Raw genomic sequence first — 26,234 nt, forward strand, 5'->3', positions numbered from 1 at the left:
ATTGTGTGTGTACACGTGTGGTAGTAAAATTACTCATTAGCTGCAGTAGGTCTCATTATCTTAGGGAAGCACGTCAATGATTCACTGCTTAACAGGGTGTTTGGAAATGCCTGCTTATACGCACAAGGCAGCCTGAGACAATATCCTGTGCAGTCCATGAGCACCTGTCTTGGGTTGAAGGAATTTTGACTGCTTCTGTTTTCTCTCCCAGATACTGGAACTCCCTGAGTAACCTTGTGGCTTCACTCCTGAATTCAGTCCGCTCCATTGCCTCCCTGTTGCTGCTTCTCTTTCTCTTCATTATCATCTTCTCACTCCTGGGGATGCAGCTCTTTGGGGGCAAGTTTAACTTTGATGAGATGCAGACCAGGAGGAGTACATTTGACAACTTCCCCCAGTCCCTCCTCACTGTGTTTCAGGTAAGGGCAAGAGTGGTCCCAATGGGGCCAACACATTGTGTTTAAATGGGGCAAAACAGAGAGCTGATCCTGAACTCTTACCCTGCAGCCGGACAGTCCCCAGGGCTGGACGTCAGGCTAACGGCTCCAGGGGCAAGGTGCAACGCTGTGCTGCCAGCACAGGGGTATTCCCTCTCAAAATGGGGAAACAAAGTTAAAGCCCCTGTGTGTAGCAAGGCCACCAGATCTTAGCAGGGTAGGACAAGGGAATGGCCATTGCCATGTCCCAGGGCAGCACCTGCATGCCAAAGCCTGCAGCTGTCCTCCCCCCTCTCACAGTATTGGGGAACAAATATCTGCCCACAGCACCAGAGAAGTAACCAAATGGCCTTTAAACTGACTGCAGTTTGGGGATTATTCATCCAAGAGCATCAGGATCACGATTTCACGTGCAAGGTGAAGGGAGGTGGTGGAGAGGGCTGTGTCGAGGGCTGACTTCAGTGCTGTAGGTTGTGCAGCCTGTCTCAAACAACAGGCACATGGGAAGGAAATGCCTGTGAGAGGTGGGGAGACTTGAACGGAATTGTCTGGGAGAGCTGTTTGGCTTCACATTCTCCCTGGTTTGTTGTGGTTTTTTTTATTATTTTCTAGATGGACACAGCCAGAGTCTCCAACTATCCTGAGGGGCAGGGGGTGTTCTCTAGGATAGTAGATATCTTTGTGTTACTGGGGTTTTCAAATTCTCTATGTGGTCTAACACTGTATCCCTTATTGGTGGGAATGTGTCATTTAGATCCTGACTGGGGAGGACTGGAATTCGGTGATGTATGATGGGATCATGGCTTATGGCGGCCCCTCTTTTCCAGGAATGTTGGTCTGTATTTACTTCATCATCCTCTTCATCTGTGGAAACTGTATCCTTTGATGCTACTCTTTTCTCCAAGTGGGGCTGAATTTAAAGCCACCCTTTACTACTTTGTTATGTCAGAAAATAATGAATTTCATACCTTACATTTTTACCTTTTCCCTAGGTCTGAATTTTGGCTTTGCACTGCCAAAAGTGAAACAAGTTTGTTTGATTTTAGCTAGTGCTAAGACTTTAGGCATATAAACAGTTGTAAGAGCCAGCTACATGCTGGTTCCACATGCTAGCTTCTATTTAGTATCTTTACATGTTTAGTGTTGTTATTTTTCATTGCCCTTAATTCTCTCATAGGTTTTTCTTTCCTGCCTTCTCCAGAAGCTAATCTCTGTGTGTACCTACTCTACTTACTGCATATTTTTGCTTTAATTGCCTTTTCAATAATATATTCCATATCATCTCATCCAAGCCTTATGTGGAATAAAAATATGTATAATCTACAATATGCTACATACGAATGCTGTAATAGGAGTAACATACGTTTGGCATAATTGATTTATGTGAGATCATATATTAATTCATGTATAAGCTAACAGGAACCGTGTTCCATTTCAGTTACTGCAATCTGTGCATTCTTCAAACAGAAAATCATGCCCTGTATTATTTTCCAGCCTGTACTGGTATTAAGTAACTTCAGTTTTGTCTGGCTTCAAGGTGAAATGAGGGCACTGTACATATCCCAGGAGGTACAAAGCACATTGCATGATTAGGCTGTGAGTGTCTTTTCACAGGAATTTGCATATAACATAAAGCTATGGTTCTGTTCCATATCTCAGTTTGCTCCAAATTTGTTCATGTTTAGTTTCTGCTTCCCTAATAAACGGCCCCCTGTGTCAGAGGTGACATTTCTTTTTATACTGATTCTTCTATAAAGCCACCTTGTAGTCTCAGCACAGCTCTTCTGGCCTTTCCTCATAATTCAGATCTCTCAAACCCTGTTATTTGACATTTCAGTTGACCTGCATGCCTTCTCTTCAAAGTGAGATGGTGCAATTCCACTTATCTGAAGGTCGAGGGAGTCAGTCTGCCTGACAGCTTAAAAAAGCTACAATTTGGATCTCCTTGTGAACTGCAGAGGAAAATGTGAGCCAGCTCTACATGCTGGCTGACGTTGGAGCCGTTAGACCTTGGAGCACAGGGAAGGGGTAGCTATATTTCCAGACTAAGCCTTGAACTGGGGTTTACTTAAAAGCTATCACAGTGTAATAAGACCCAGGCTCAAGAAATTTAAAAAAGAAGCTGATGCTCAGATTTGTAACACAAGATCTGAACACTGACCGGCAAGACAAGAAAATAGTTGGGATTCCTTGCCCTTCAGCTACGTGGGCGTGACTGGCCATGCGTGGACTCTCTGCTAGGAGATGGCAGAGCTGTCAGCTCGACCCTTCAATGCTCAGACTAAATGAATTTCTTTCTGGTTGCCTCAGAAATGCTAATGAGAGTGCTGTGCTTGCTGTCCATAAAATCCACTCGTGTCTGTGAGAATACCTATAATGAGGTTGTTCAACTCAACTACATAGGCCAAAACTGGAAAGCCCAGGTGCCTTATAGTATGAGGCTCTTGAATATAAGAGTGCTTTAATAAAAGTGACCTAAGCTATCAAAGATGTGAAGTATTCAGCTCTCCCTTTATCTTCAGTGGGATTTGTTGCACAAAGCACAACTCTTTTGGGAAATCGGAAACTAAAACATAAGTCTGGACTGCAATGTTTTATATCAGTCATTCTGTTGTGAAATTTTGGAAACCCCACACCCTGTGTTAGCCATTTGAATGGAAAGTGTGGGTTTGTGCATGCTGGATATGCACATCCTGAACATTTGTGTGAAATGGAAGTTTTGAAAATCCAAGAGATCTGATGACAGGTTGCTAAAAATTTTCAATTAAGAAACCTTGGGTATAATGTTGTTCTGCGGTTTTCAAAGTCCATTTTCTTTAAGAAGCACACAAACAGATATCCTGCTGAATGTATTTTTGGCCATTGCTGTGGACAACCTTGCTGATGCTGAGAGTTTAACATCTGCACAGAAAGAGGAGGAAGAGGAGAAAGAAAGAAAAAAGCTAGCTAGGTAAATCCATTAGCATACAGCTAACTACACTCGTACGCATGTATTCCTGTGTGTATGATTACACACATTATGCACAATATATGTGTAAGTATGTGTGTATATGTAATATATATGTATAACTTCTCTATGGGTGTATATAGATTATATATGTATGATTAATATAATTATGTATGGAATTATATATAAAAAAGATTTTATGTAGAAGAATTCAAACTAAAGGACAGGAAGGTGTCATGAGCTGGGAGTCTCCACAGTCGCAGTAATGTGAGCAGAGGAAAGGAAGTCTGGGTGACTGATGAGCTTTCAGGGCACCAGCAGAGAATGAGTGTGAAATGGTGTCAATGTTACAATCCCATCTGAATCTCCCTGAATCTCCTGATTGCAAGGAGATACAAGGCATATTTTCAGACTGTTGTTCCCATGACATAAGATTCAGGAGCTTCCTTCTCTTTTGATGCCACATGCTGTTATTCTTTTGCCAGTTCTTTTAGTGTTTCTGCAGACTCTTAGGAGACAGGAGCTGGATGTAGAGCTTCTCTGTCATTCCCAGCTGCCAACAGCGGGGAAGCCTCTCCTTACTATTTGTTTTTGATCACTGTCTTCCAGGCTGCTTGGAGGGAATCTCTTGTGCAGATCTTTCTGTTTTGTCCTGCATGCTAGTCAGCAGGTTTCCCTGGCTCTGGGAGTGCATTGAGGGGCAAAACTTTGTAGGCAACCTAGTGGAAGTCCACAAGATATAGGTTGAAAATGGTTCATGCCTTTGTTATTGGGTGCACAAAAAGGTCTGTAGTGACAGACCTAAAATACGCATGTGCACAAACACACAGGCACATATTTCCTCCCCCTGCACATGCACACTCACTCACACAAACACATGCCATTGAGAAAGCTATAAAATAAAAGGATGCTATATAGAATTAGAGCAGAATCTCTGCCTTTGCCTGTGGATGAGGACAAGGTGGAGCCGCTGGACTCAGAATGGAGGTGCCAGCCAGCTGATTGTTCTCATGGTGTGTACCATACTACATGAAGCTCCTGAAAGGGAAACAGCTTTTCACCTTTGTAACTCTTTGCTTTTTATCTTGTAAAACTCTTAGGACTGCTAGTCCTGAAAAGAAACAGGAGATAGAAAAAACAGCTGTGGAGGAGGAGACAAAGGAGGAGAAAATCGAGCTGAAATCGATCACTGCTGATGGAGAATCCCCACCTGCTACCAAGGTAAGGCCTGCTGCCAGCCAGATCTCTCTGTGCAGTGACGGCATGAACAGCTTGGGTTTCTGAGGGAATGAAAACCCCCTGCCTTGTCTGATAAAGGCTTTGCTTCTTCTCCTTCCATTTCTGTCAGATCAACGTGGATGATTATCAGCCCAATGAAAATGAAGAAAAGAGCCCATATCCCACAACAGAAGCACCAGGTATATATCTTCTTCCTCTTATCCCTGATTCGACAAAAAGAATCTCCGGTTGTTAATGCACATAAAGCCAAATTGTGACAGCAGGTACGCTGAACCACGCAATGCTTTCATGATGGGACAGGATGATGTGCTTGCCTGTGTTTGCACAGGTGTGGACTTGGTCCTTTGCAGTCCCTATACTGATTAGTTGTATTTGATTTGGTTCTCTGTAAAGCTCTGCATTTGGAGACAGAGAACCAAATCAAATGATATACAAATCTCTGTATATGAAAATATACATATGACTTCGGTTTTAGTCTGTTTTTTCAGTGGTCAGGGGACACTCACAACAGATAGTTGTGAAAGACAAAGTGCTGAATGCCTTTTTGCACTTTTTTCTGATCAAAAAGACAGAGTGACTTATTAGCGTATTTCTAAAGGCATGAGATGTCAGCCTAGAATTGGACAAAACAAGCTAGGGCATTAGTTAGGCTAGTTTTCAAGCCAGTTTGACCTAGGTAACTTCCTCCTCAGATACTTAAAATATTGGTTGAAGAAATCTCAGAACTTTGAGCAGTTTTTCCTCAAGAGATCCTGAATGGGGGGTGGGGTTGGAGCAGAAGAATTATAAGCTAGTCAGTTCAACTTCCATTCTTGGAAAAGTGCTGGAACAAATGATTAAACAAACTATATGACTGCAAGATAAGGAGATGACTAGCAGACAACATAGATTTGCATGAACAAATCACGTCAAACCACCCTTATTTTCTTCTAAAAGGGGCTGACAAGACTTGTAGACAGGATAAAAGAAGTAGATGTCATATTCTTTAGTTTTGCAAAGGCTTCTGACTGTCTGTTATAACATTCTCATAAGCCAGCTAGAAAAACATGGTCTGGATGATTGGGAGAGAAATTGGTCAGACCCTTTATGTGGAGAGTAGTGATGGCCCAAGTGAGGTTCTACAACCCAAGGTCCTGTCCCGAGTTCAGTTCAGTTCATTGTTAATGGTCTGAATGATGGAAGAGGAAATATGCTTAATACATTTGCAGATGACGTGAAGTTAGGAAGGACAGAAAGCATGCTGGAGGGCAGCATTAGAATTCAATCAAGCTCTTGAGGAACTGGATAAATGGTCTAAATAAAATTGAAAGTGCCAGGTTCTGCAAGTAGACAGGAATACACAATTCACAAAAAAAGGATCTTAGGTGACACCTATTTAGGTAACGGTCCTTGAGAAAAGAATCTGAATTTTGTGATCACAAGCTTAACAGGTGCCAAAAACATTTTGCTGTCTTCAAAAGGCAAGTGAGTAGTGAGATTTATAAACAGTGAAATCATGACCCTTTAGTCCAGTTATGGTTTTCTTCTGACTGGCCAGTGAAAGCTAACCAGAGCAAAGCAATTGTTTTATTCTGTTCACCATTGATAAGATCTCAGGTGGGATATCGTATCTCATTTTGGGCGCTCTGCTTAGAAGTGGAGCTGAACGGGAAGGAACGTAGAAAAGCATGACAAAAACAATGCTACTAGGAAGCAAGAACTAAGATTGAAAGAATTGTGGTCGTTTGAGCTAGGAGAGGCAGGAGAAGCGTCTTCAAATGCATAAAAGCCTGTTACAGGTAGGAGGGGAATTATCTCCGTTATGAAGAAGTAACAGATTTAAGATTCACACAGGGGAGAATTTTCTAATGGTGAGGCTAGAAAAGATCATGAAGATGGTTGTGGAAGCCCAGAATCACTGAACGTTGTTAAAAACAGGTCAGGAAAATATCTGCCAGAAAAGGCTTAGATATAATAATTAGTTGATCCTGGCTTAGCAGAGGCATGAACCAGAGGGCCTTTTGTGACCCTTTCCTGCTCTGCCCGTCTGTGTTCCTAGGATTATGTAACAAGATGTAACAGGTCATAAACCACATTCTCTTCTATTCCATGATTCCTAATAAATGTCTGATAATAGGTTACCGTGACAGGGTAAGAAAAGACACAACAGTTCATTTTAAGTGGATGGACAAGGGTTTCAGACAAGCAAAAAGGAAGACTGTTCATTGCACGATTTTCAGTGCAAAAAACCCCACATTTGCTATGTTGGTATTCATCCATATTTATAGTCCATTTGTCAGGAATAGAGTGTGGTTCCAACACCATGCAATAGTGTTTTAACATTGCCTGGGGCAGATCGCTCTGGCTTTAATCCTCCCAGCACTTCTATAGGCATAGGCACTTACTGGACACCCATCCCCAGTTGCTAAGGGGTTTGTGGGAGTCTTCAGTCAGAAGCACAAATAAAAACAGCTTGATACAGTTCTGTTTCTCAGCTGGCTTGAATTGGCAAACCATTGCATTTTTTTGAAGTGAAGGTACAGTTACCCATGTATCAAATTTAAGCTCACTGACAATAGCTTAGAAATAGTCCAGCATGTGAACTATATGACGAAAACTTCATCTACAGTTTGTGTCATGGGCATTTTTTCTGCAGCTGTGCATAGGATTAGAGTGCAGAAAATTAAGTAAAAACCCTTCTAACTCCTGCCTTGGGGTGCCAATCCCTGGCTTGGCATACTTTTGAACAGAACCTAAAATTTGAATGGATGGTCAGGTTTCAGAGTTCGTGGAAGTCAACCATAAGGCTCAGATGCAGTAAAGTTTTGTCAATTCCTTGTTAGATAACATTTGCCGTAGTCATCTATTCCGTTCTGCTGTATAAAGCTCAGAAACAGCAAGGCCCCCTCAGAGCTGATGTGGCATGTCACATCTGCCTTGTGTAGTCAGTTGTGGGAACAAGGCTCCAAGGCTTTCCCCAGCATTAGCAAGCCAGAATTTATCAATCCCCACATGTACCCCTGTCCAGTTCCCGTGTGGCCATCTGACCAGTCCAGAATCTTTCTGCTAGTTGCTGATTGGTCCAGCTGTGGTACAGGAGATGCCAGGCAGCCATATACGGCCCATCTGGGAAAACACCTTTTCTTGCCCACTTGCATGTGGATCTATTTTAGCTGTGCTTTGAGTGAAGCATCCTATTGCTTCTTACATGCAGTCAGCTGGTTCTACCTATTTTCTGTTCAAAATTTAAGCTGCTAGTGCCTGTGACCTTTCCGTGGCTTTGTACCGTGCCATCCTCTGAAAACATCCTTCACCCTAACCCAGTGTTCAGAAACAATTTGAAATGGTCACTTCATTTGTTTTCCCTTTATTCTTTTACCCCACCTTGCTCAATCTGCTGTTTGTTTTTGCTGCTTCAACCAGTTTTCTCGGTAACCTCTTCTGACTCTATTTGCTACACAGTGTTGCTCTTAGGCCCCAGAATACTCTGTGTACTTGCAGCTCATCAGATCACCTATCCTCTTTGTTGGAGGGAGAGACTAGTTCTTCCAGAGTTTTGTGTACACTAGAAGGATTATTATGGTGATATGTTTATTATAGGAAGACAGGGAGCTAGTCTTGCAGTCTAGTACAGAAACAGACAAAGAATTCAGAATGTCAGATGAAGGTAAAAGCTTGGGATGATTCATGGGAGCTTGAAGCAAAGCAATGTCTTTACACAAGAGTTCTGGTCTTTGTACAGTAACAAAAAAAAATCCTCATTATCGAATTTCTCACTGATGCTGCACTGTAGTTTGTGTGTGCTTATGGCTTCGCAACCAAAGGACATCACCATTCTAATGAAGCATAATTCAAGATGACAGTCCCAGATTTGAATTTCCTTGAACTTTAGGAGAGTTCAAACCTAGATCTGAACTTGGCAGCTCTGAGTCATGTTTCTTTATGATTTTGTGGCAAGCTTGACTGGAAGTGTCACTTTTTGAACACAATACACCTTAAGTGTAGAAAACAGTCAAAGAACAAATGTTGGATTGCAGCCGATGTGCTGCCCAGCCCAACTGTGAATACCATGTTGACCTTTGCTTTTCTGAGTGCTGGCAACTGTGCAACATACTGTTTCTATATGCGGGTAAATAGCTTAGGTAACGAACTGAGCTGAGGCTGTAATTGTGTTATTCTTTGCATATATGGGCCTGAGTGTTTCCTTTCTTCTGTGCCCTAGACCCTACTTTAAATGAAAAATATTTAGAACATTATTCTTTATCTATGGCTGAGGAGCTGAATGTGTTTTCTAGACTGAAAGTACGTGGTTGCCAGAATCATTAATGTATTTCTTGCTGTATGGCAGACACAAGAAAAAGAGGAAAGGAACAAAGTTCTTTATGGTCTTCATGGAGCTGGTCCTTCTGCTAAGAGTCCATTTTCCTGTGGCATTGTTCTGTGCCAATTTGAAAGTGTTTTTTCAAGCATTCCTCCGAGTAAAAGAAAAAGAATGATCTAATAGCGAAGGCACAGAGCAGGGACTCAGAATGCTAGTCTTTTAAAGTGAGAGCTTTCAAATATCCTACGTGATCATGGGCATCAGTATTCTGGACTGTTGAAGAAGAAAAAGAATTTGCTTACTTCACTTATTGTCAGACCACTCTGAAATCTGTAGAAAAAAGGTGCAAGTGCAAAGTATTATAATATTATATAAATATCAGCATTAACATTAACATCAATTTTACAAGTACTATGCACAAAACTACTTCTGAAATAATGTTTCTTTAACTAATAAAGCCTGTAAAAAGAGTGTTATAAAGTGTATTACAACTTAAAATTGAGCTGTTAAAAAATAGACCAGCTTAAATAGTACAAACCCTGTGTACCAGCTCAAACATTTATCCAAAAATCCATCAAGTGAATTTGAGCTGAACTCTTGCTACAAGAGTGTGAAGAAAGAATCCTATTTGCATGTATTAATGGCAGGCATTGAAAAGGCCACTTTTCTCCTGTCTTTGACATCTAGATTAGGTGCTGTGCTGATTCATCTGTTCTTTCTTAAGTGTCCATTACCAGACCAAGTATAGTACCTGACCCTAAAGGAACAGGCTCTTCCTGGAATTTATCTCACTTTATGGACTCAAGATAAACCTTTTAACTTGAGTTTTCTCCTTTGCATTGGCTGGAAGATGTATCAGTTGCATCTAACCTGTCAGGCTACTTTCTTAAAATAATTTTTCCTATCTTGCTGATTGAGAAGATTGGGATCTTTAAAATAGCAGTATCTTTTCATGTAATTTACAAAACAGCATCTGACTTCAGCAGGTAGAAGCAATCCTCAAAGGTGGAAGCTTCTCTTTCACATACCACTTAGCCCTCATCTCTGCATTTTTTTCCTTGAGTGTGATCACTGACCTACACAGTGCCTGGAGGTCTGCTCCATAGGCATCCAGTTTGAGAGTCTCAGCCTCGTTCCTGCCCTTTCAGTCTTCCTCCCCCTGAATTATGAAAGGGGACAATTTTAAGAATTTCTGATGGGTGTAAGTCAAAGTGCCCATGCTCCGTGTTTGCTTTGGGGCATACATGCTCTCATCCAGACACGATGACAGACGTGGCAGTGGCTACGTGGAGAACCTTGCAAAGAGTTCAAATTAATGCCAGAGTGTAGTGAAAAGAAGTGCCCGTGAAGGTCATTTAAACAGGTAGATGGTGTTATAAGAAGTAACCTAGCTCTCCTCTGCACCAGTAGAACCCCAACTGCAGGTTAATCCTGCAGATAATCTGGAGGAAAGTAGCAAGAATGATCAGAGACCTAGGGAAGATAGCACCTCAGGAAAGACTGCTCTAGGAACCAGAAATCCTCAGAGAGACATAATAATGGTCCTCAAGTATGTAAAAGCCTTCTTTAGGAGGAAGGGAATTCTCTATTTTCTGTGTCCATGGAAAATAAGGAAATAGATAACAGATTTAGGCCACAGCAAGAAAGATTCAAGTCAGTCATTAGAAGAAGGGTTTTTTTTTGCAGTGAAGCATCTGAGGAGACTGTTGTGAGGATATTGTGGGTTTACCAGCATTAATGGTTTTACAGGGAGACTAGATCAATGTCTGCCAGGGTGAGCACTGGGCAGCAAATGCTGCCTTGAAGAAGGGAAAAGTGGACAGGAAACCTGAAGTTTTTGTCATCCCATTTCAATGATTCTTAGTTTTGAGCTCTAGTTATGACAGAGACAAATGCCCTAGCACTCCAGAATGGGTTGTATTTTTCATTAAAAGATAAAAATGCTTCTTACAGCAGAGGAAGATGAGGAAGAACCTGAGATGCCTGTTGGCCCTCGGCCTCGCCCGATGTCTGAGCTGCACCTCAAGGAAAAGGCTGTGCCCATGCCTGATGCCAGTGCATTTTTCATCTTCAGTCCTAACAACAGGTATTTAAGAGACTGCTTAGCTGGAACAAGGAGGCGGAGAGCAGGTACCCCTTGCATGCTGGGCCCCAAAGATTATGTGGTGCAAAGGTCCCTTCCAGCAGTTCATACCAGAGACCTCCTTTCACCAGTCTCTGCTTTAAAGGCCCTGGCATGAAATCCTCATGAAAGCACAACTGTAGGGACCCCCCTGACAATATTCAATGGGAGTTCATGGCACCTGTAAGGCTGATTGAAGACACAAATCGTGACAGCTTTGGAAATAAGGGACTTGGAAGCGAGTCAGTAATTGGAATTCCCCAACATATTTGGGTCCAAATTGCAAGCAAGCCATCATGCAATCAGTCAAGCATGAGGTAGGAGCTTCCTGTCCTACTGGCTGCTCAAAATACACACCCAGCAGGGAGTTCATGTGTCTCTAATCACACATCAAGAATGAGCATACAAGGAAAGTGAGGAGGAGGATGAGAATCCATAGCTCTGAGGGGAGGCTGAGGAGAATAATTCTTCTCTTGTGCTCTCCCCTTGGGTTCCTACAGTGTGGCTTCGCACTGCCTCACCTGTCTTTCCAATACAGATGCACAGGACCAGTACCGTGAGAGGAGGGCTGAGCTATGACACAGGGGAATATATCTTTCCAAGGGTGCAGAAATGAGCTGACGGCCCAGTGGTCTGTGCAGTACCATGTATCCCAACATCTCCCTCGGGGACTGGGCCTCCAAACACAGCCCCAAAGTAAGGCAGGGGTTTAAAAGCACAGCTGAATTCAGAGCCAGTCTTTCCACAGCAGGGCTTGTGCCGCTCCTCCTTGGGTATGTGCAAGAGGGAGGGGCTGATGATGATTGGGACTCATGGACTCTAATGCCAGCTTTGCCACCCACCCACTGTCGCTTGTTGAAGAAGTAAATTAACCTCTGCAATCATCTGTAAAATTGCTATAATAGGGGCTTGGAGGCTTAACAGCCAAAAGTAGAGCTAAATAGATTAATGAAGTGCCTCTAGAATTATGCATAGGACTGTTATGAGGTTTAACTCCTCGTATCCTAATACCAACATATGGAAAGTGCTGTAATGGTCTCCAGTAAACACACTGCTTGATGGGATACTGCTACTTCTTTACCTGCTAGTTTCTGACTAAGAGCACCAAGCAGTTTATATTGGGATGATGTTTAGCATGGCATGATGTCCTCCCAGAAGCCCCTTGAAAATGCCAGTCTGCCCTATATCCAGTCTGTGCCCTGTTAGCAAGATCCCCCACAGCTGCTGCTCAGTGACGCTGCAGCCCCAGCTCAAAGAGACATTGGCCACCCCGAAGCCTGTTTCTGCAGCTTTCCCGCTAAATGAATGGGAATGGTTCTGTGAATGAAAACAAGGGATATAATTTTGGGTTGGCAGGTTTCAGACAACATCTAAATCACAAAAGGCTCGGTCAGGAGGGAGTGACTGTTCTCCATTCAAACGCACTGAGCGCGAGTCCTGCAGGCAGCCGCTCACCCTGTGGGCATCACTGCATGACGTGGAGAGCCAAGGCTGCCCAGCACCCAGCAGGACCAAGCACAGCTGCCTGGGCCCATCGTCTCCTTGCTGCTGGGGCAGAGGGAAGCTGCTCTGCAGAACAGTCCTCCAGGGCCAGTCCTGCTGGAGGAGGGGGGGATGTTTCCTGGGTCTTGCTGTTTTCTGAGGGATAAAGTTGTGCCTCTCCTCTCTCTTGCAGGTTTCGTGTCCACTGCCATCGAATCGTTAACGATAACATTTTCACCAACCTGATCCTATTTTTCATCTTGCTCAGCAGCATCTCCCTGGCAGCTGAGGACCCCGTCCGACATCTCTCCTTTAGGAACCAAGTATGCTTCCCATCCTCCTTCCCTCGCTGTGTATTAAAAGCGTGGTACAAGCAGACCATGAGTTGAAGCCAGGAAAGACAGAAAAGACTGTATTAGAGGCTTTGGGAGTGACTTTCTTCTCTGATTTGTGCGTTTTGTAGGCAGTGTGTGAAATCATTAGGTTTTGCAGGGAACATGAGTCAGTGCAGAATTGGGCCTCTAGTTCATTTCAGAAGCGTGGGTAGGGGAAGGAAGGACTGACAGGAGGCTGAAGCAAAATTATTGTTCCCTGGGATTAAAGCATCAGAAATGGGCTGTAGAAACATTGATTGGGATACAGATAATTCTAATTTGGGGAATTTGCAAATTTGGAATATTGCTGTCCTGCTACATGCTTTCTTTTGAACTAAAAAGCCCAGGGCCTGATTTTCACTTTGTTCACAGTGGTGTAAATCAGGAGTAACATTCTTGAGTTTGATGCAGTCACTCTGGGGGAAATTGGTGTCATCAGGGTTAGAATCAGACTATTTGAACGCAAGCTACAAAGCTATCATTAAATTTGAGATAATCCTCAGAAAATATGCTGTTCGGCTCTCCTCACCAGCCTGGGGGAAGGAGAGGAAGGCATTCAGCAGGGAGATACATTCTCACCTTCTTTCCTGACCATTCTTATTAGCCTTTTGAAATGTTCAGTGCTCCCTTAACTTTGCCAGTGGTTGTTTCCATTAGTCTGGGGTCACTGCAGAAATCAGAGGAGTCAGCAGTCATATGTGAGACTTCTGATCTCTGCTGTCTGCAGTGGCATTTTGGTGTCTTTATGCTGGAAGAGCTTGCTAGTCTTTAAGAATGGGACTTTTTTTGTTGTTGTTTAATAATAAAACCTTAATTTAACTCTCAGTGTTCTACCCCCCTGAAATATCCTGCTCATAAGTGTTTAAATGCATGCAGAGAAGATGTTTATGTAGCTTTATTCCTGAGCATATCTCAGAGCTGCTTTACATTTGGAACTGAAGGAGAGCCCTAAATAATACAGTCAAACCCATGCCACCAGTGATGCATTTTGGGCACGGCTGAGTGTGCCCACCACGTAGGGATAAATGTATGTCAATATATATTAGCACTGCAGCCTGATGTCTGCTGGCATATGGGATTCTGACATGCCACAGAAGCTGCCGCAGAATCTGTAGCAGAGAGATTTAAGTGACAAAAAAAAAAGTCAAAGCTGGTTGTCCTGGATATAAAGAGCTGACGGTTTGGGGCAAAGTGTTGTCTTGTGTATCTGAATCCACTGATGTTGCATGAAAATCTGTGTTTAATTTTTGCAGGTACAGATGTTTAAAATGTGTCATACAAGGGGACACTGACAAGATGTTTGGGTTGCAAATGTGATCTGCCTTTACACTTTGACAGTAGAACAGTAAGATTGTGTCCTGCCCTGTGCCCACACAGGGGCCTGGGAGGGAAAGCAAGCAAGCTGAATGCAAACTGACTGCCTCTACCTTCACTCTGGGACAACATATTCAGGCATTAACCTGTGCGCAAGGACTCATGCAGACTAGTGCTGCTGTTGACACAAACTGTCCCAGAGCAGGAAGACCGGAATGGAGAGAACATTCTCCACCCAGGGCTAGCAAAGGGGCTTGGACTCTGCTTCTGTCCTTCTGTCCCGGTGCGGAATAGTGGCTGCATCTTTCTTGTGTCACACAGGGCTCGGGCAGCAAGTTTTTGGAAGTGCCCCCCTAGTCTGATCAAACAGCCTTTAAAGCCCAAACAAGTCCTAAGACTCTATGCTCACAATAATCTCCTGTTTGCACCTTGGCAAGGTGCTCCTTCATTTTAATATATTCTAGGGTAAATTCATATTTAGATAATAATAAATATGCCTGCTGTTAAATAGTACTGCCTGCACAAGTGGAGCAGTGATCATTTTCATTAGGCATGATTTCATCTGTAAGGGACATCTTTACTAGCTGCAGCTTTGGGGCCAGATTCATCAGGACGCTCAGCTGCTTTGCTGTGCTCCGGTGATGTAAAGTAGCTGCAGGTACAGCTTAATCATCCACTTTAATCAAGTTTATGGCTGCTTTATGTTGTTGGAGTCATGCAAAGCAGCCTGAGAGTACCCATGAATCTGGCCCATTGATTATAAAATTATTCCATTGATATAATAACCAAATGTCAGGACCTACAAGGCAGCAATGCAAGGGGACATTTCCAATTATAATGTGTGTAAATTAATATAGGATGCAATTGAGATCTGTCCATCCTTGAAATGGCCCATTTTTAATTCTCTCAGTTGCAAAAATTGATAGAGCCCAAGACAGCCTTGAAGAAGTGAGAACAACTTGGGGTCAAAAATTGAGTAGTGACCTGAAGAATTTTAAGTGATACATCCCCCCATTTGACATTCAGTTTCTGCAAATTTGTCCAGATTCAGATCATGCTTAAATAGTGCAATCTAAAATAACCCTGTATTTTGCAATAACTACCCCACTGCCCGTGGCATACCAAGTTGTAAGAATCTAGCCACCAATAAACCTAACGTAGAGTACAGGCATTGAGATACAATAAATACCTCTGAGATGGGAGAGGATAGTTTACTGCTGCGTGTTAATTAGTGTTTTAGCAGTAAAGGTTTAAATTTCACAAATTATCAGTTTTCTACAGCTTCCATATATTGGCCTTACACTTTAGAACTTGATTAAGCCAAAACAACAATAATCCAAAGGCACAATAATTTCGATTTTCACCATCTGTAGTGTAGATAACGCTAAAATGGCTTGGGGTACTGGAATACATTGGAAACAAAGAGAGTTTAATTCCAGTCCCACTAGTCAATGGGAAAGTTCCCATTTGCTTTTGTGGGATGTCAGTTGATCAACAGTGGTCTGTCCTTGATGCTGTTACTTTGAAAATCACTTTACACTTCCAGACTTGCTGTTGCCTTCTGTGACACTCTAGGGACACATTTTGTGGTCTGCCATGCATGCCACCAGTAACCCCATCACCAGGTCTAAGTTCATGGGAATGATGAGTGTTTCAGCTTGCCTGTTATCCAGGATGCCAATAGAAAGATGCAAGACCTAAGTTAGGCACCGCTATCACACGATCAAATCATGGTTGAAATACAAGAGCTGGGATTCTGTTCAATTGGCAGAGTCTTTGTTATTCACTTTAATCCAGGGCAAATCAGGATAGAGGAAAAAAAATAGCTAGAGCATGAATTTGCAGTTTGCTTTTCTTCCTTTGAGAGAGGCACAGTACAAGCCTGAGTGGAAGTTAATAAGAAGGAATCTCATGTTTTCCGCTGAGAGACCAGGCTTTCTCAGTTTGGAAGTCTATTTGGGAAAACCCTTGAATCAACTGTTTGTTATCAGGTTTAAAGAGGGGGGAAAAAAAAAAAAAAGAAAAAAAAAAAGAAGGAAGATCCTACAACAACAACCAAGAAGTTATTTTGCCTCTGGAAGCCTCATGGGATTGTAACTCAGAAAAGATTTCATGTAATGTTCTTCTTGTCCTCTGTGACAGGACCTTCACTGCATTCAGCAGGACATCGTTACAAAACCATTTCCTATATAGTCCTCCTTGTTCCCTTGTTAAAAGGCGTATGTATTTGATTTTTGAACTGTGATTTCCCATTCAAGTGATCAGTCACTGATCTACCCTCCCCGCTCCTATTCCCTTTTGTTTTTACAGATTCTCTTTTATTTTGATATAGTTTTTACTGTCATTTTCACCATTGAAATTGCTCTGAAGGTAAAGTGCCCATCTTCTCTACCATAACCTGTTCACAAGCTTACTAGTTTTCTGCCACTATCTGTTGCTAACACACACGCCTGTTTGTTCCTGGGTCACGCTCAGTACCACTAACCCGATTGTGCTTATTTTTCAGATCCTAGGCAATGCAGACTATGTCTTCACTAGTATCTTTACATTAGAAATTATTCTTAAGGTAACCAATCTGAGCAATACACTCGTTTTCTCCTTTCTTTTTCTTTCTTTCTTTCTTTCTTTCTTGCTCTCTATCGCTCTCTTTTTTTTTTTTTAAACCTCATTATTATCCACAAAGGATTGTTTATTTTTTGATTTTATTGTTTTGTTAGTTGCTTTAAAAAGTCTTCTCTGAAATTTTGATATTCAAACTTGTAATTCAGGGCCTACATCAAAAAAGGTGCTTTTTAGGGGAATCACAAGGAAAGGATGATCCGGTTGGGAAAAGTAAGAGGGGACCCAGAAAAAAGACCATCACCCTGTAAATTTCTCTCTCAACCCTGGACAGTCTTTCCAAAACAGGATTTGTTTGCTGTGCAAGGAACCCCGAGCACATACACCTCCTCTTACACATGCTATAACCCAAAGAGAAGCCTCCTTTCTGCACAAGTCACGAGGCTGGGCCAGAGGGCGGCCAATGACTTCTGTAAGGTTACAGGGTGTACAGTCAGGTAGGAGACAGGAAGCGCAGTGCAGAAGCTCGATTTTCGGGTGTGGAGAGGTAACCAAGAGTAGAAATCACTGAAACACCAAGGACTGTAGCTGCAAACGAAAACTGCTGCATTGCCTGTTTGAAAGCTGCCTTCCCATTTCCCGGGAACATGCTCTATACCAAGGGAAATGCGCAGGAGAATGATTTAGCTCAGAAGAAAATAAAAATAGGCTGCCTTGTTCTTAACACCAATTTTCCCAAATTGGTAGGCTAATAAGTTAAATAACAGTAATTGAGCAAAGTTCTGGCTTTCTAAATGCTAGGTTCACTTGGCAGCTTGATTTTTTTCTCAGCAAGCTAGTTCTAAGGGCTGGCAGGCAGTACCGTAGAGTTGCTCAAATCTTGCAGCTCAAGACCCTAATAACAGTATCCATACTGGAGGCTGGCAAGCAGGGTGGCCCCTGCATATTTGTGTAGAGACATCCTTTTGGATATGACTTAAAATCACCAAAGCCATAATGTTCTCCAAAGAGGTGTACATATTAGCTTGTGTGCAGCGCGCATCTGTGTTTACACAATAAATCTGAACATGCACTTACCAAATGGCGGATCAAAAAGGCCTGTCAAAAAAGGGAAACAACTCAAGAGCAACATTTATGAAATACAACCGTAGTTCAAGGCACCTGTTTGAACTTACAGTTATTAATTCTGCTCCCACTGAAGCAAATGGTAACACTCCTATTGACTTCAGTAGAAGCAGAACCGAACGCAACCCATTGGCGTATTGCTCTGTTTTTATCAGGGGAGCGTCCTGCATAGTACCTGAGCCTTCCCCATTCCCTCCTGTTAACTTCAGCGGATATATGTCAGCACCCCTGGATATTCTCTGGGTTCAAGTGGGAGAGGAGTGCGAGGACTACAAATGTTTAAGGAATTCTTCTGTTCTTATCCTGTCAGTTCCTGCCTCACAAGTGGCTTGGTTTCTCAGGGCGTGTTTCTCTGCTGGCTTGCATTGAGCACAATGTTTTGCACAACAGCAAAGTCAGTGTAAATGGTAAAGAAACAAAGGAATAAATGGCAATAGGGTGTTCAAGGCTGTAGAGAAACAGGCTTCATCTGCCCTCATGTTGCTGATGACGCTTGAAAGACACACACTGCCATGGTGGAGTCCGGTGAATGTTAGCAAGGTGACCACCATTTTTTTTTAATTGGCATCCTAAATGCTTGTTCAGTGCCCCAGATGGGAGACAGATATAGCTTATACATGCTTTGAGAGTCTCTTCTGAGATAACAAAATCTCTCAACAGGCTTAAGAGAACCACAGTTTGTATAGAACTTAAATTCAGCAGAACTTCCCCTACTGATTTCAATGGTGTCTCCTTTCTTTCAAGATTGCCATACAAAATCTAACCAGTAAAGGGCACCTTTACCACCTTTGTTATGGCAAGAACCGCCCCTCTCCCCCACCTTTCCCAACTGAATGTGTTTATAAGTATAAATTCTAAGCCAAGACCAGAGTTTATACTTCCTCCCCTTCTAAGTTCCGTCTGACTGATCAATAGTCAGTTCCCTGATGTCATGGATGTTTGGTGAAAAAAATAATCTGATATACCATGTGCCCTTCCACCCTTCTCTGAATAAAGTTGTCACAGGTAGGCATGGCTGGAAACCACTAGCAGGTAATGCCATCCTGAGCTATTAGCGGGAGCCAGAAAACTCCATTTGAATTTGTAGCTCATGCTTCTCAGCTGGGAGTCTGGCTAGAGCTCATCATTGAGGAACAGTCTCATGATGTCTCCTTCAAGTTACTTTATACATCTAACTTAGATGAGATTCAGAGGACCAAATTTAGAAGCCTGTGTTCCTAACCCAGGTAATGGAAGGAGATTAGCAGTTGTGGGGATGGGGTGTCCTCAAAGCAGCTACATTAGATTGCTCACCAAGTCTAAGGTAGGTGGTACAAATGCACCTCACCATCTTTGACCGTGCCAGACTCATTTAGTCACATTCTGTAACTGACCTCAGTCTAAAATTCAAATTCTGAGCTCAGAAGTGTTTAGGTCTGACATTGTGGCTGAGACCTATTTCTGTTTACACTGTCACTTAATCCAATTCTGCAGCTGTGACATCCGCCTCGAAGCCAGGAGGTATTCAATACCCCTTCATACCCAGAAGAGGCAGAGAGTCCCTTGTAAAACATGTAAAATTTTTCCGTTCCTCTGATGGGTGATGTTCGTAATGATTACCTCCACAAAGAAACCACTCTGTCTTGGGCCTTGTGAGGAAAACCAAGGGGAAAACGCAGCAGCTTCTAGAACAAAAATGGTGGAAACTGGATAGGAGTAGGAAAAGGGATATTGAGCTGAACAGATGGAGCAAACAAGACATCAGGAATTCCTCCTGTTGCTTCAGTTCAGCTCTAAAGAATCCAGTCCCTGAGGATTCTGTTTTTTCTTCATGGAGGGAAGAGAGCTCAACTGTCCACTGCAGCTGGTCTAAGCGTTGAAAAACATTACAAAAGGGCTCTTTTTATTTTATATTATTTATTCAATTTAGCTAAAGAGGCCTTTATATAATACAAGCATCATATTCACAAACGTCCTCTGCCACTGAAGAAAAAGGGAAAAGCATATGATGGCAAGGAGTGGTTTTTGCAAACAGTCATTTTGCTGCTTTGCTGATTCTAAATGTTAGGTACTCTATGCACTCAAAGTGCGTATTTTCCTCACTGAACGTAGTACTGGCTTTCCTGCCCTAGTTAGCTCTTTCATAGATATCTTACTGTCTTCTTCACTCTCTTTTCTTTCAATGGGGACTCACCTTCTCCTTTGGGGTGTGGGGGTAAATTGTCTGCTATGTTAGAAATACTGCCCCTCCCCAATTATATACTCTGAGCACAACCAGCTGGCTTTGGTTTCTGAACAGATGCTAATGGCAAAGTATGTTTCTGTCTTCGTGTGCCTTCCTGCAGATGACCGCGTACGGGGCTTTCCTCCATAAGGGTTCCTTCTGCAGAAACTATTTCAACATCTTAGACCTGCTGGTGGTCAGCGTTTCGCTCATCTCCTTTGGGATCCAGTGAGTGAGCTATTTTCAACTGGCTGGTTTTTGGGGATCGTAGGGACGAGTTGGGAGGTGTTACCTCAGGCTCGTTGTCTTACCTGGGTGAGATTTTTCTCATGAGCCTGGAGGTATTTTTCTCAGATGATTCAAGACCATTAAAATTCATCCTCAGGAGGGGAGGTAGTAATTGGAAAATGCTACACTAGCATTTCCTTGGAGGGGGGATCTTTCAAAAAGAGCAAATGAGAACAAGAAACTTGGTCCATTGGGAATGATGACACTTAGCTTCCTTCCAAGAACCCTGATTCACTGTATTGATTCAGAACAGTTAAGTGACTTACTGTTGCCTCCTAGAGCTCTCATAACCTCTTTGGAAAATGGGGCGATAGTGTTTTGCTACTTCCTAAAATGCTGTGGGTCTTGGTCAATGGAAGACCATCAAGCGCTTGAAGAGCTGTGTGAAAATCTGCAGAGTACTGGTGGCAGTGACAGTTGATCCTACTCCTGTCACGCCACTTTGTATTGGTTGATCTGTTAATTTGCTTAATAAGTTTGTAGATTTACTTGACTACATGGAGCTCTATGCATCACATACGGAGTTTCCTAAGTACTATCACAAATGATGAGAAATAAGCTCACAATTGTTACCATAACAAGTTAGCAGCTCATGTATATTATGTTACAGAGCTAAGTCAAGCAGAAGGATTGGTCAGGTCCATTGGGCTTTCAGTCAACGTCTTAAGAATGGCACAGTGCTCGTTTTGACCTGCTGTTTCTTTCTTACAGACCTAACTAGACTCTTAATATGTTAGCAAAAAAACTGTTCCCAAAAGTGGTAGGAAGGCCTGATGCCATACAGCATGGAGAACATTCTCAGACTGGGTTTTAGTCCTAGAAGATTCAGAGAGCTCTGTTGTAGTAGATAGTTGTGTTCAGTACTTAAAAAATTAAGTATCAAAGTCATTGTAATCAATTCAGTGGGAGTTTAAACATCCTTAAATTTATGTGCACACTTAATTGATTTGCGGGATCAGAGGCCAAGCACGTTGCAGGATCAAACTTCAGGTGGATGGTATACCTTTAATGCTGGAGTCACCTGGAGTTCCCACACTTGTATGAATATTTCAGTGGAGTGCTTCTTTGAGCCTTATCTGAAAATGTCTTGTGATGGCTACATCTTGGCACATTTTGCATATCATAGATAGCTACAGAGTCTTTGGTAGCTTCCCCTCCTTAAAAAAATACCCTGCCCATGTTCCATTCCTTTCATTAATATATCAGAAATGTTGAAAGCCAGGAGAATGTATACTGAGCTGAGCCTGCCCAGACCAGGAAGCAGGACTTATGAAGATAACATCAGAGAGTAGTTCCATTGCCCCTGAAGTGCCATAGCAAAGAGTTGACTCTCTAACTATCCTAAGCAGTCTAAGGCTATGTAGGATTTCAAACAAGAAGGAGTGGGCACAGCAGCACACCCCCTATATTGCTGCATCTCTCAAAACTTCTAATGTTTTCCTCCAGGTCCAGTGCCATCAATGTGGTGAAGATCCTGCGTGTTCTGCGAGTCCTTAGACCACTGAGGGCCATCAACAGAGCCAAAGGACTAAAGGTGAGAAGAGTCCCAATGCATTCTGTAAACTATAAATTCAAGTTATTTCAGGCACCTTTGCAATGGCTGAAATAGTGTTTCAGCAGAATCACAGAATGGTTGAGGTTGGAAGTACCTCTGGAGGTTGTCTTGTCCAACAACCCTGCTCAAGCAGGGCCACCGAGAGCAGGTTGCCCAGGACCACTCTCAGATTGCTTTTGAATATCTCCAAGGACGGAGACAGCACCTCTCTGGGCAACGTGTTCCAATGCTCAGTCACCCTCACAGTAAAAAAGTATTTCCCAACGTTTCGATGAACCTCCTGTGTTTCAGTTTGTGCCCGTTGCCCTTGTCCTGTCAGTGGGTCCCACAGAAAAGAGCCTGGCTCTGCCTTCTTTGCACCCTCCCTTCAGGTATTTATATACATTGACAAGATTCCCCTGAGCTTTCTCTCCTCTAGGCTGAACAGTCACAGCTCCCTCAGCCTTTCCACGTGGGAAAGATGCTCCAGTCCCTTAATGATCTTTGTGTCCCTTTGCTGGAATCCCTCCAGTACATCCATGGCTCTCTTGTACTGAGGAGCCCAGAACTGGACCCAGTACTCCAGGTGTGGCCTCACCAGTGCTGAGTAGAGGGGAAGGATCACCTCCTTCAACCTACTGGAAGTACTTTGCCTAATGCAGCCCAGGACATCATTTGCCTTCTTTTCAGCCAGAGCTCATGTCCCCAGGTCCTTTTCTAGCAAGCTGCTTTCCAGCTGGGTGGCCCAGCATCACCACTGAGGTTAAATGTTGTAGTTTGCTAGGGTTACAGATGGAGTCACAAGCCTATTTTAACATAACTTTGCTGTATTGGATAAACTCCTTTCTGTGGGCTGGTGAGTGCCCAACTACGTTAAGTCGGTGCTGCTGGAAGTTTCACAGCTCAGCTCTGGTATTTTCCTTTCCCTTTCTGCCTGCTTCTAAGAGTACAGTGAGGAACATAACAAGTTGGTCTTCTCTCTCCTTTCTTGAGACATTACTTAATGGACAATAGTTAAACGAAACTCTTTTATTTGTATTTTTACTCTTGGACTTCTCCCTTAGCCAGAGCAGCTCAGAGCAATCCTGCAAGTTACTTTTGTTCCTATCTTCTGTTTGCAGCATGTGGTCCAGTGTGTGTTTGTCGCCATCCGAACCATCGGAAACATTGTGATTGTCACCACTTTGCTGCAGTTCATGTTTGCCTGCATTGGAGTTCAGTTGTTTAAGGTAAAACCCTTGGGCCCACTCATTCATCCATTATGCTGAGCTGTATTATGGGGTGGGAAGAAAAATAGCATGAAGAAGCTTGAGGAAGGGGAGATGGAATCTTCTGTGTGAAAGGCAAAACACTTTGGGCACTGTCAGCATTACGCAGGCTCCTGCTACCAGCAGTTCCCCAAAACTGGACAAGGAATATTCAGAATGCCTGCCGTTCATTTCTAATCTTAAGAAATCATCAGTAACATCAGTAACTACTTTTTTCCCTAAATAGATTGTGGCATGACTTAGTGCCAGGTTGGTGGAGGGGACTGTTCTGAAGGATTGGTATTTGCAGGCTGTTTACCCCTCATCTCGTAGAGGAAGGGGCATGCCAGATAATCATGGGAGGTTATTCATTCACTTTTTTATGTCTGCTTTTATTTCTTTGACCTCCACCACCCTTCTGACAACTAGTGTTCTGCAGCACTGAGTGCTCATGCGCCCTAGGACATACACATTAAGTACTGTGCAAGCAGACAAAAGCCTGTGCTCTGAACTACCCAGATGCAGGCAACTCTTGATCCAGTTTGCTCACATCTACCTGAAAAAGAGCATGTAAACATATTCATAGTTGGTTAAGCAAGTAGTAAACGCAGTCTCCTTGCTACGTGCCCTAACCCTTGCACTGTCAGGAAAGGAAGCTTCATTCCTCTTTCTTCCTTTTCAAGGGCAAGCTGTACAGCTGCACTGATAGCTCCAAGCAGACAGCAGCAGAATGCAGGTGGGTCTCACCTTTCCCAGTTATCCCCCTTCACTGGCCACCCACTCTCAGTGGTGAAAGTGCGGTTCTGCCATGTTCTCTCTCTGCTCTCCATCCACAGAGGTTATTACATTACGTACAAGGATGGTGAGGTCAACCAGCCCATGATACAGCCCCGGAGCTGGGAGAACAGCAAGTTTGACTTCGACAACGTCTTGACTGCCATGATGGCCCTCTTTACTGTCTCAACATTTGAGGGCTGGCCAGAGTGAGTGCTTCTTGGGCCGGTGCAACACTAGCGATGTCGTCATTCATTTCAAAAGAGAAAAATCAAATGCAGAGCATAGTCTTTCCCATTCTAAGTGGTAAAATAAGTCTAAAGTATTAAAAGTAGCAATAGTGGCAGCAATCATTGTAGTATTATGTGCTTTGTAAATTCCTCAGGGCCTGCAGGAATTGCTGTTCCTGTACTTGTAAACAGTATACAGCACTGTCTCTAGCTCTTAAAAATGATTGACAGTAGTGGCAATGATAGCAATATTTATTACAAATATTATATGTATATATGTATATAAACGGATATAAAATGCCCTTAAGGCACTTACCAGTATTGCTAGGTGTTGCAAGCTTCCCAATGGAGCCAGAAGGGCAATATCAAACGCATCAGTGCTATCTCTGCAGTTTGGGCAGACGTGGGATGTCTTACCAGGCTGTGCTGTCTGTGCCACACGAGCCAAGGACTCCCACAGCTCCACTCTGTCAGAGTGACATGGGCACACAGGGTATCAGGGACCTGACCCTGACTTGTGTCACCGGATGGCGCCAACAGCAGCGTTAACAGATGTTCAAAGTGCCGAGATCCCCTTCTCGCACAAAACTCAGTTCCCAACAACACAGACTTTCCTGTCGTCTGTTAACCGAAGGGCATGCTTTTGTTTTAAATTTTAATTGTTCAACTATGAAAACATTTCACCCCTGAACAGGTTCAAATGTGTAAAGTTAGTAAGAGCCATGTCTTCTCTTTTGCAAGACTTTACACTCAGTGCAAGTCTGCGCATCTGTGAGTGAATGAATTTTGATACATATAGAAGAAAATTACAAAGTTAAACTTTATATCACCTATAAGGCCTCCAGGCAGTTGCAGATTTTCTCTGCATTGGGCTCCTGTTTGCTTTCAGGTTGCTGTATAGGTCCATTGATTCCCACATGGAGGATGTGGGACCCATCTATAATCACAGGGTTGAGATCTCCATCTTCTTTATTATCTACATCATCATCATTGCTTTCTTCATGATGAACATCTTCGTTGGTTTCGTCATCGTCACATTTCAGGAACAAGGAGAACAAGAGTACAAGAACTGTGAGCTGGACAAAAACCAGGTAATTTACAACACCTTGTTGCCACTAAAGGAAGAAAATACATTGAAAATAAGCATTTAAGAAAGAAATGCATAGAGATGAACATGTGAAGATTGTCAACAAGATAAAACAATAAGTTGGCTTCACTGCCATCTTTCAGGAGTCAGATAAAAAAAATCTTGCTGTAAAATTTTCTCAAGGGACAACATTCACTTAAAAATGTGTGCTGTACCATTTGGTTCACTGGGATTAGATGAGCATGATAGCATTGTCTGGCCAAAGTAAATGCATATGGAACTCTTCAACAGGTAGAATATGCACATTCAGATTGTGACCTAAAAGAAATTCTTCCACCAAGCATTGTAATTCCAGTAAAAAACTTGAAACACGATGTATTTTTATTATATTTGGAGGTAGCTGACCAACCCTGTATTTTGTTTTGATTTTTAAATCTACCCCTGCCTCTTTCACAGCGCCAGTGTGTAGAATATGCCCTGAAAGCCCGGCCCCTGCGGAGATACATCCCTAAAAACCAGTACCAGTACAAAGTTTGGTATGTGGTCAACTCCACCTATTTTGAATACCTGATGTTCGTTCTGATCCTGCTGAACACCATCTGCCTGGCCATGCAAGTAAGTAAGCAAGCAGAAAACCTTACAGGTGGTGAATTATTAGACTTTGTTGCGGAAAATGTGGAAATGGCTGAGGTTGAAACCTACTTTAACCTTCACACCATGTATTGAGGGAGAAGGACAGGGACACGATAAAAACCATCATACCATGTTCACTCCTGATGACATTTAGTTGAAATGAGGAATCTGCCTCTTGTCCTCTTCCTGCTAATATCTGACACTTTGAAGAATTCTGTTTTAACTCCTTAAAAACAAACAGCACAGGCTGAGAGAGTTGGGGTTGTTCAGCCTGGAGAAGAGAAGGCCCCAGGGAGACCTTATTGCGACCTTTCAGTACTTAAAGGGGGCCTACAGGAG

General features: G+C 42.9%; 1 protein-coding gene across 32 annotated transcripts in view; it reads left to right on the forward strand.

Annotated features, from left to right (window-relative positions):
* The window catches only part of CACNA1C (calcium voltage-gated channel subunit alpha1 C), a 484,401-nt gene that overhangs the window by 385,165 nt on the left and 73,002 nt on the right, over positions 1–26,234 (forward strand). For 26 of the 32 annotated variants that reach the window (XM_074584499.1, XM_074584530.1, XM_074584575.1 and 23 more), the window contains exons 14-28: positions 212–419; positions 1,192–1,312; positions 3,273–3,387; positions 4,485–4,605; positions 4,733–4,802; positions 10,877–11,009; positions 12,721–12,850; positions 16,526–16,585; positions 20,224–20,330; positions 21,837–21,924; positions 23,046–23,153; positions 23,855–23,907; positions 24,008–24,154; positions 25,065–25,266; positions 25,719–25,877. In XM_074584499.1, coding sequence (XP_074440600.1) covers positions 212–419; positions 1,192–1,312; positions 3,273–3,387; positions 4,485–4,605; positions 4,733–4,802; positions 10,877–11,009; positions 12,721–12,850; positions 16,526–16,585; positions 20,224–20,330; positions 21,837–21,924; positions 23,046–23,153; positions 23,855–23,907; positions 24,008–24,154; positions 25,065–25,266; positions 25,719–25,877 — 1,822 coding nt within the window. Of the gene's footprint in view, positions 1–211; positions 420–1,191; positions 1,313–3,272; positions 3,388–4,484; positions 4,606–4,732; positions 4,803–10,876; positions 11,010–12,720; positions 12,851–16,525; positions 16,586–16,721; positions 16,782–20,223; positions 20,331–21,836; positions 21,925–23,045; positions 23,154–23,854; positions 23,908–24,007; positions 24,155–25,064; positions 25,267–25,718; positions 25,878–26,234 lie in introns of all 32 variants that reach the window. The other 6 variants (XM_074584559.1, XM_074584386.1, XM_074584419.1 and 3 more) reach the window with 1 other exon arrangement.

Source organism: Larus michahellis, chromosome 1 (assembly GCF_964199755.1).
Source record: "Larus michahellis chromosome 1, bLarMic1.1, whole genome shotgun sequence".
Lineage (NCBI taxonomy): Eukaryota > Metazoa > Chordata > Aves > Charadriiformes > Laridae > Larus > Larus michahellis.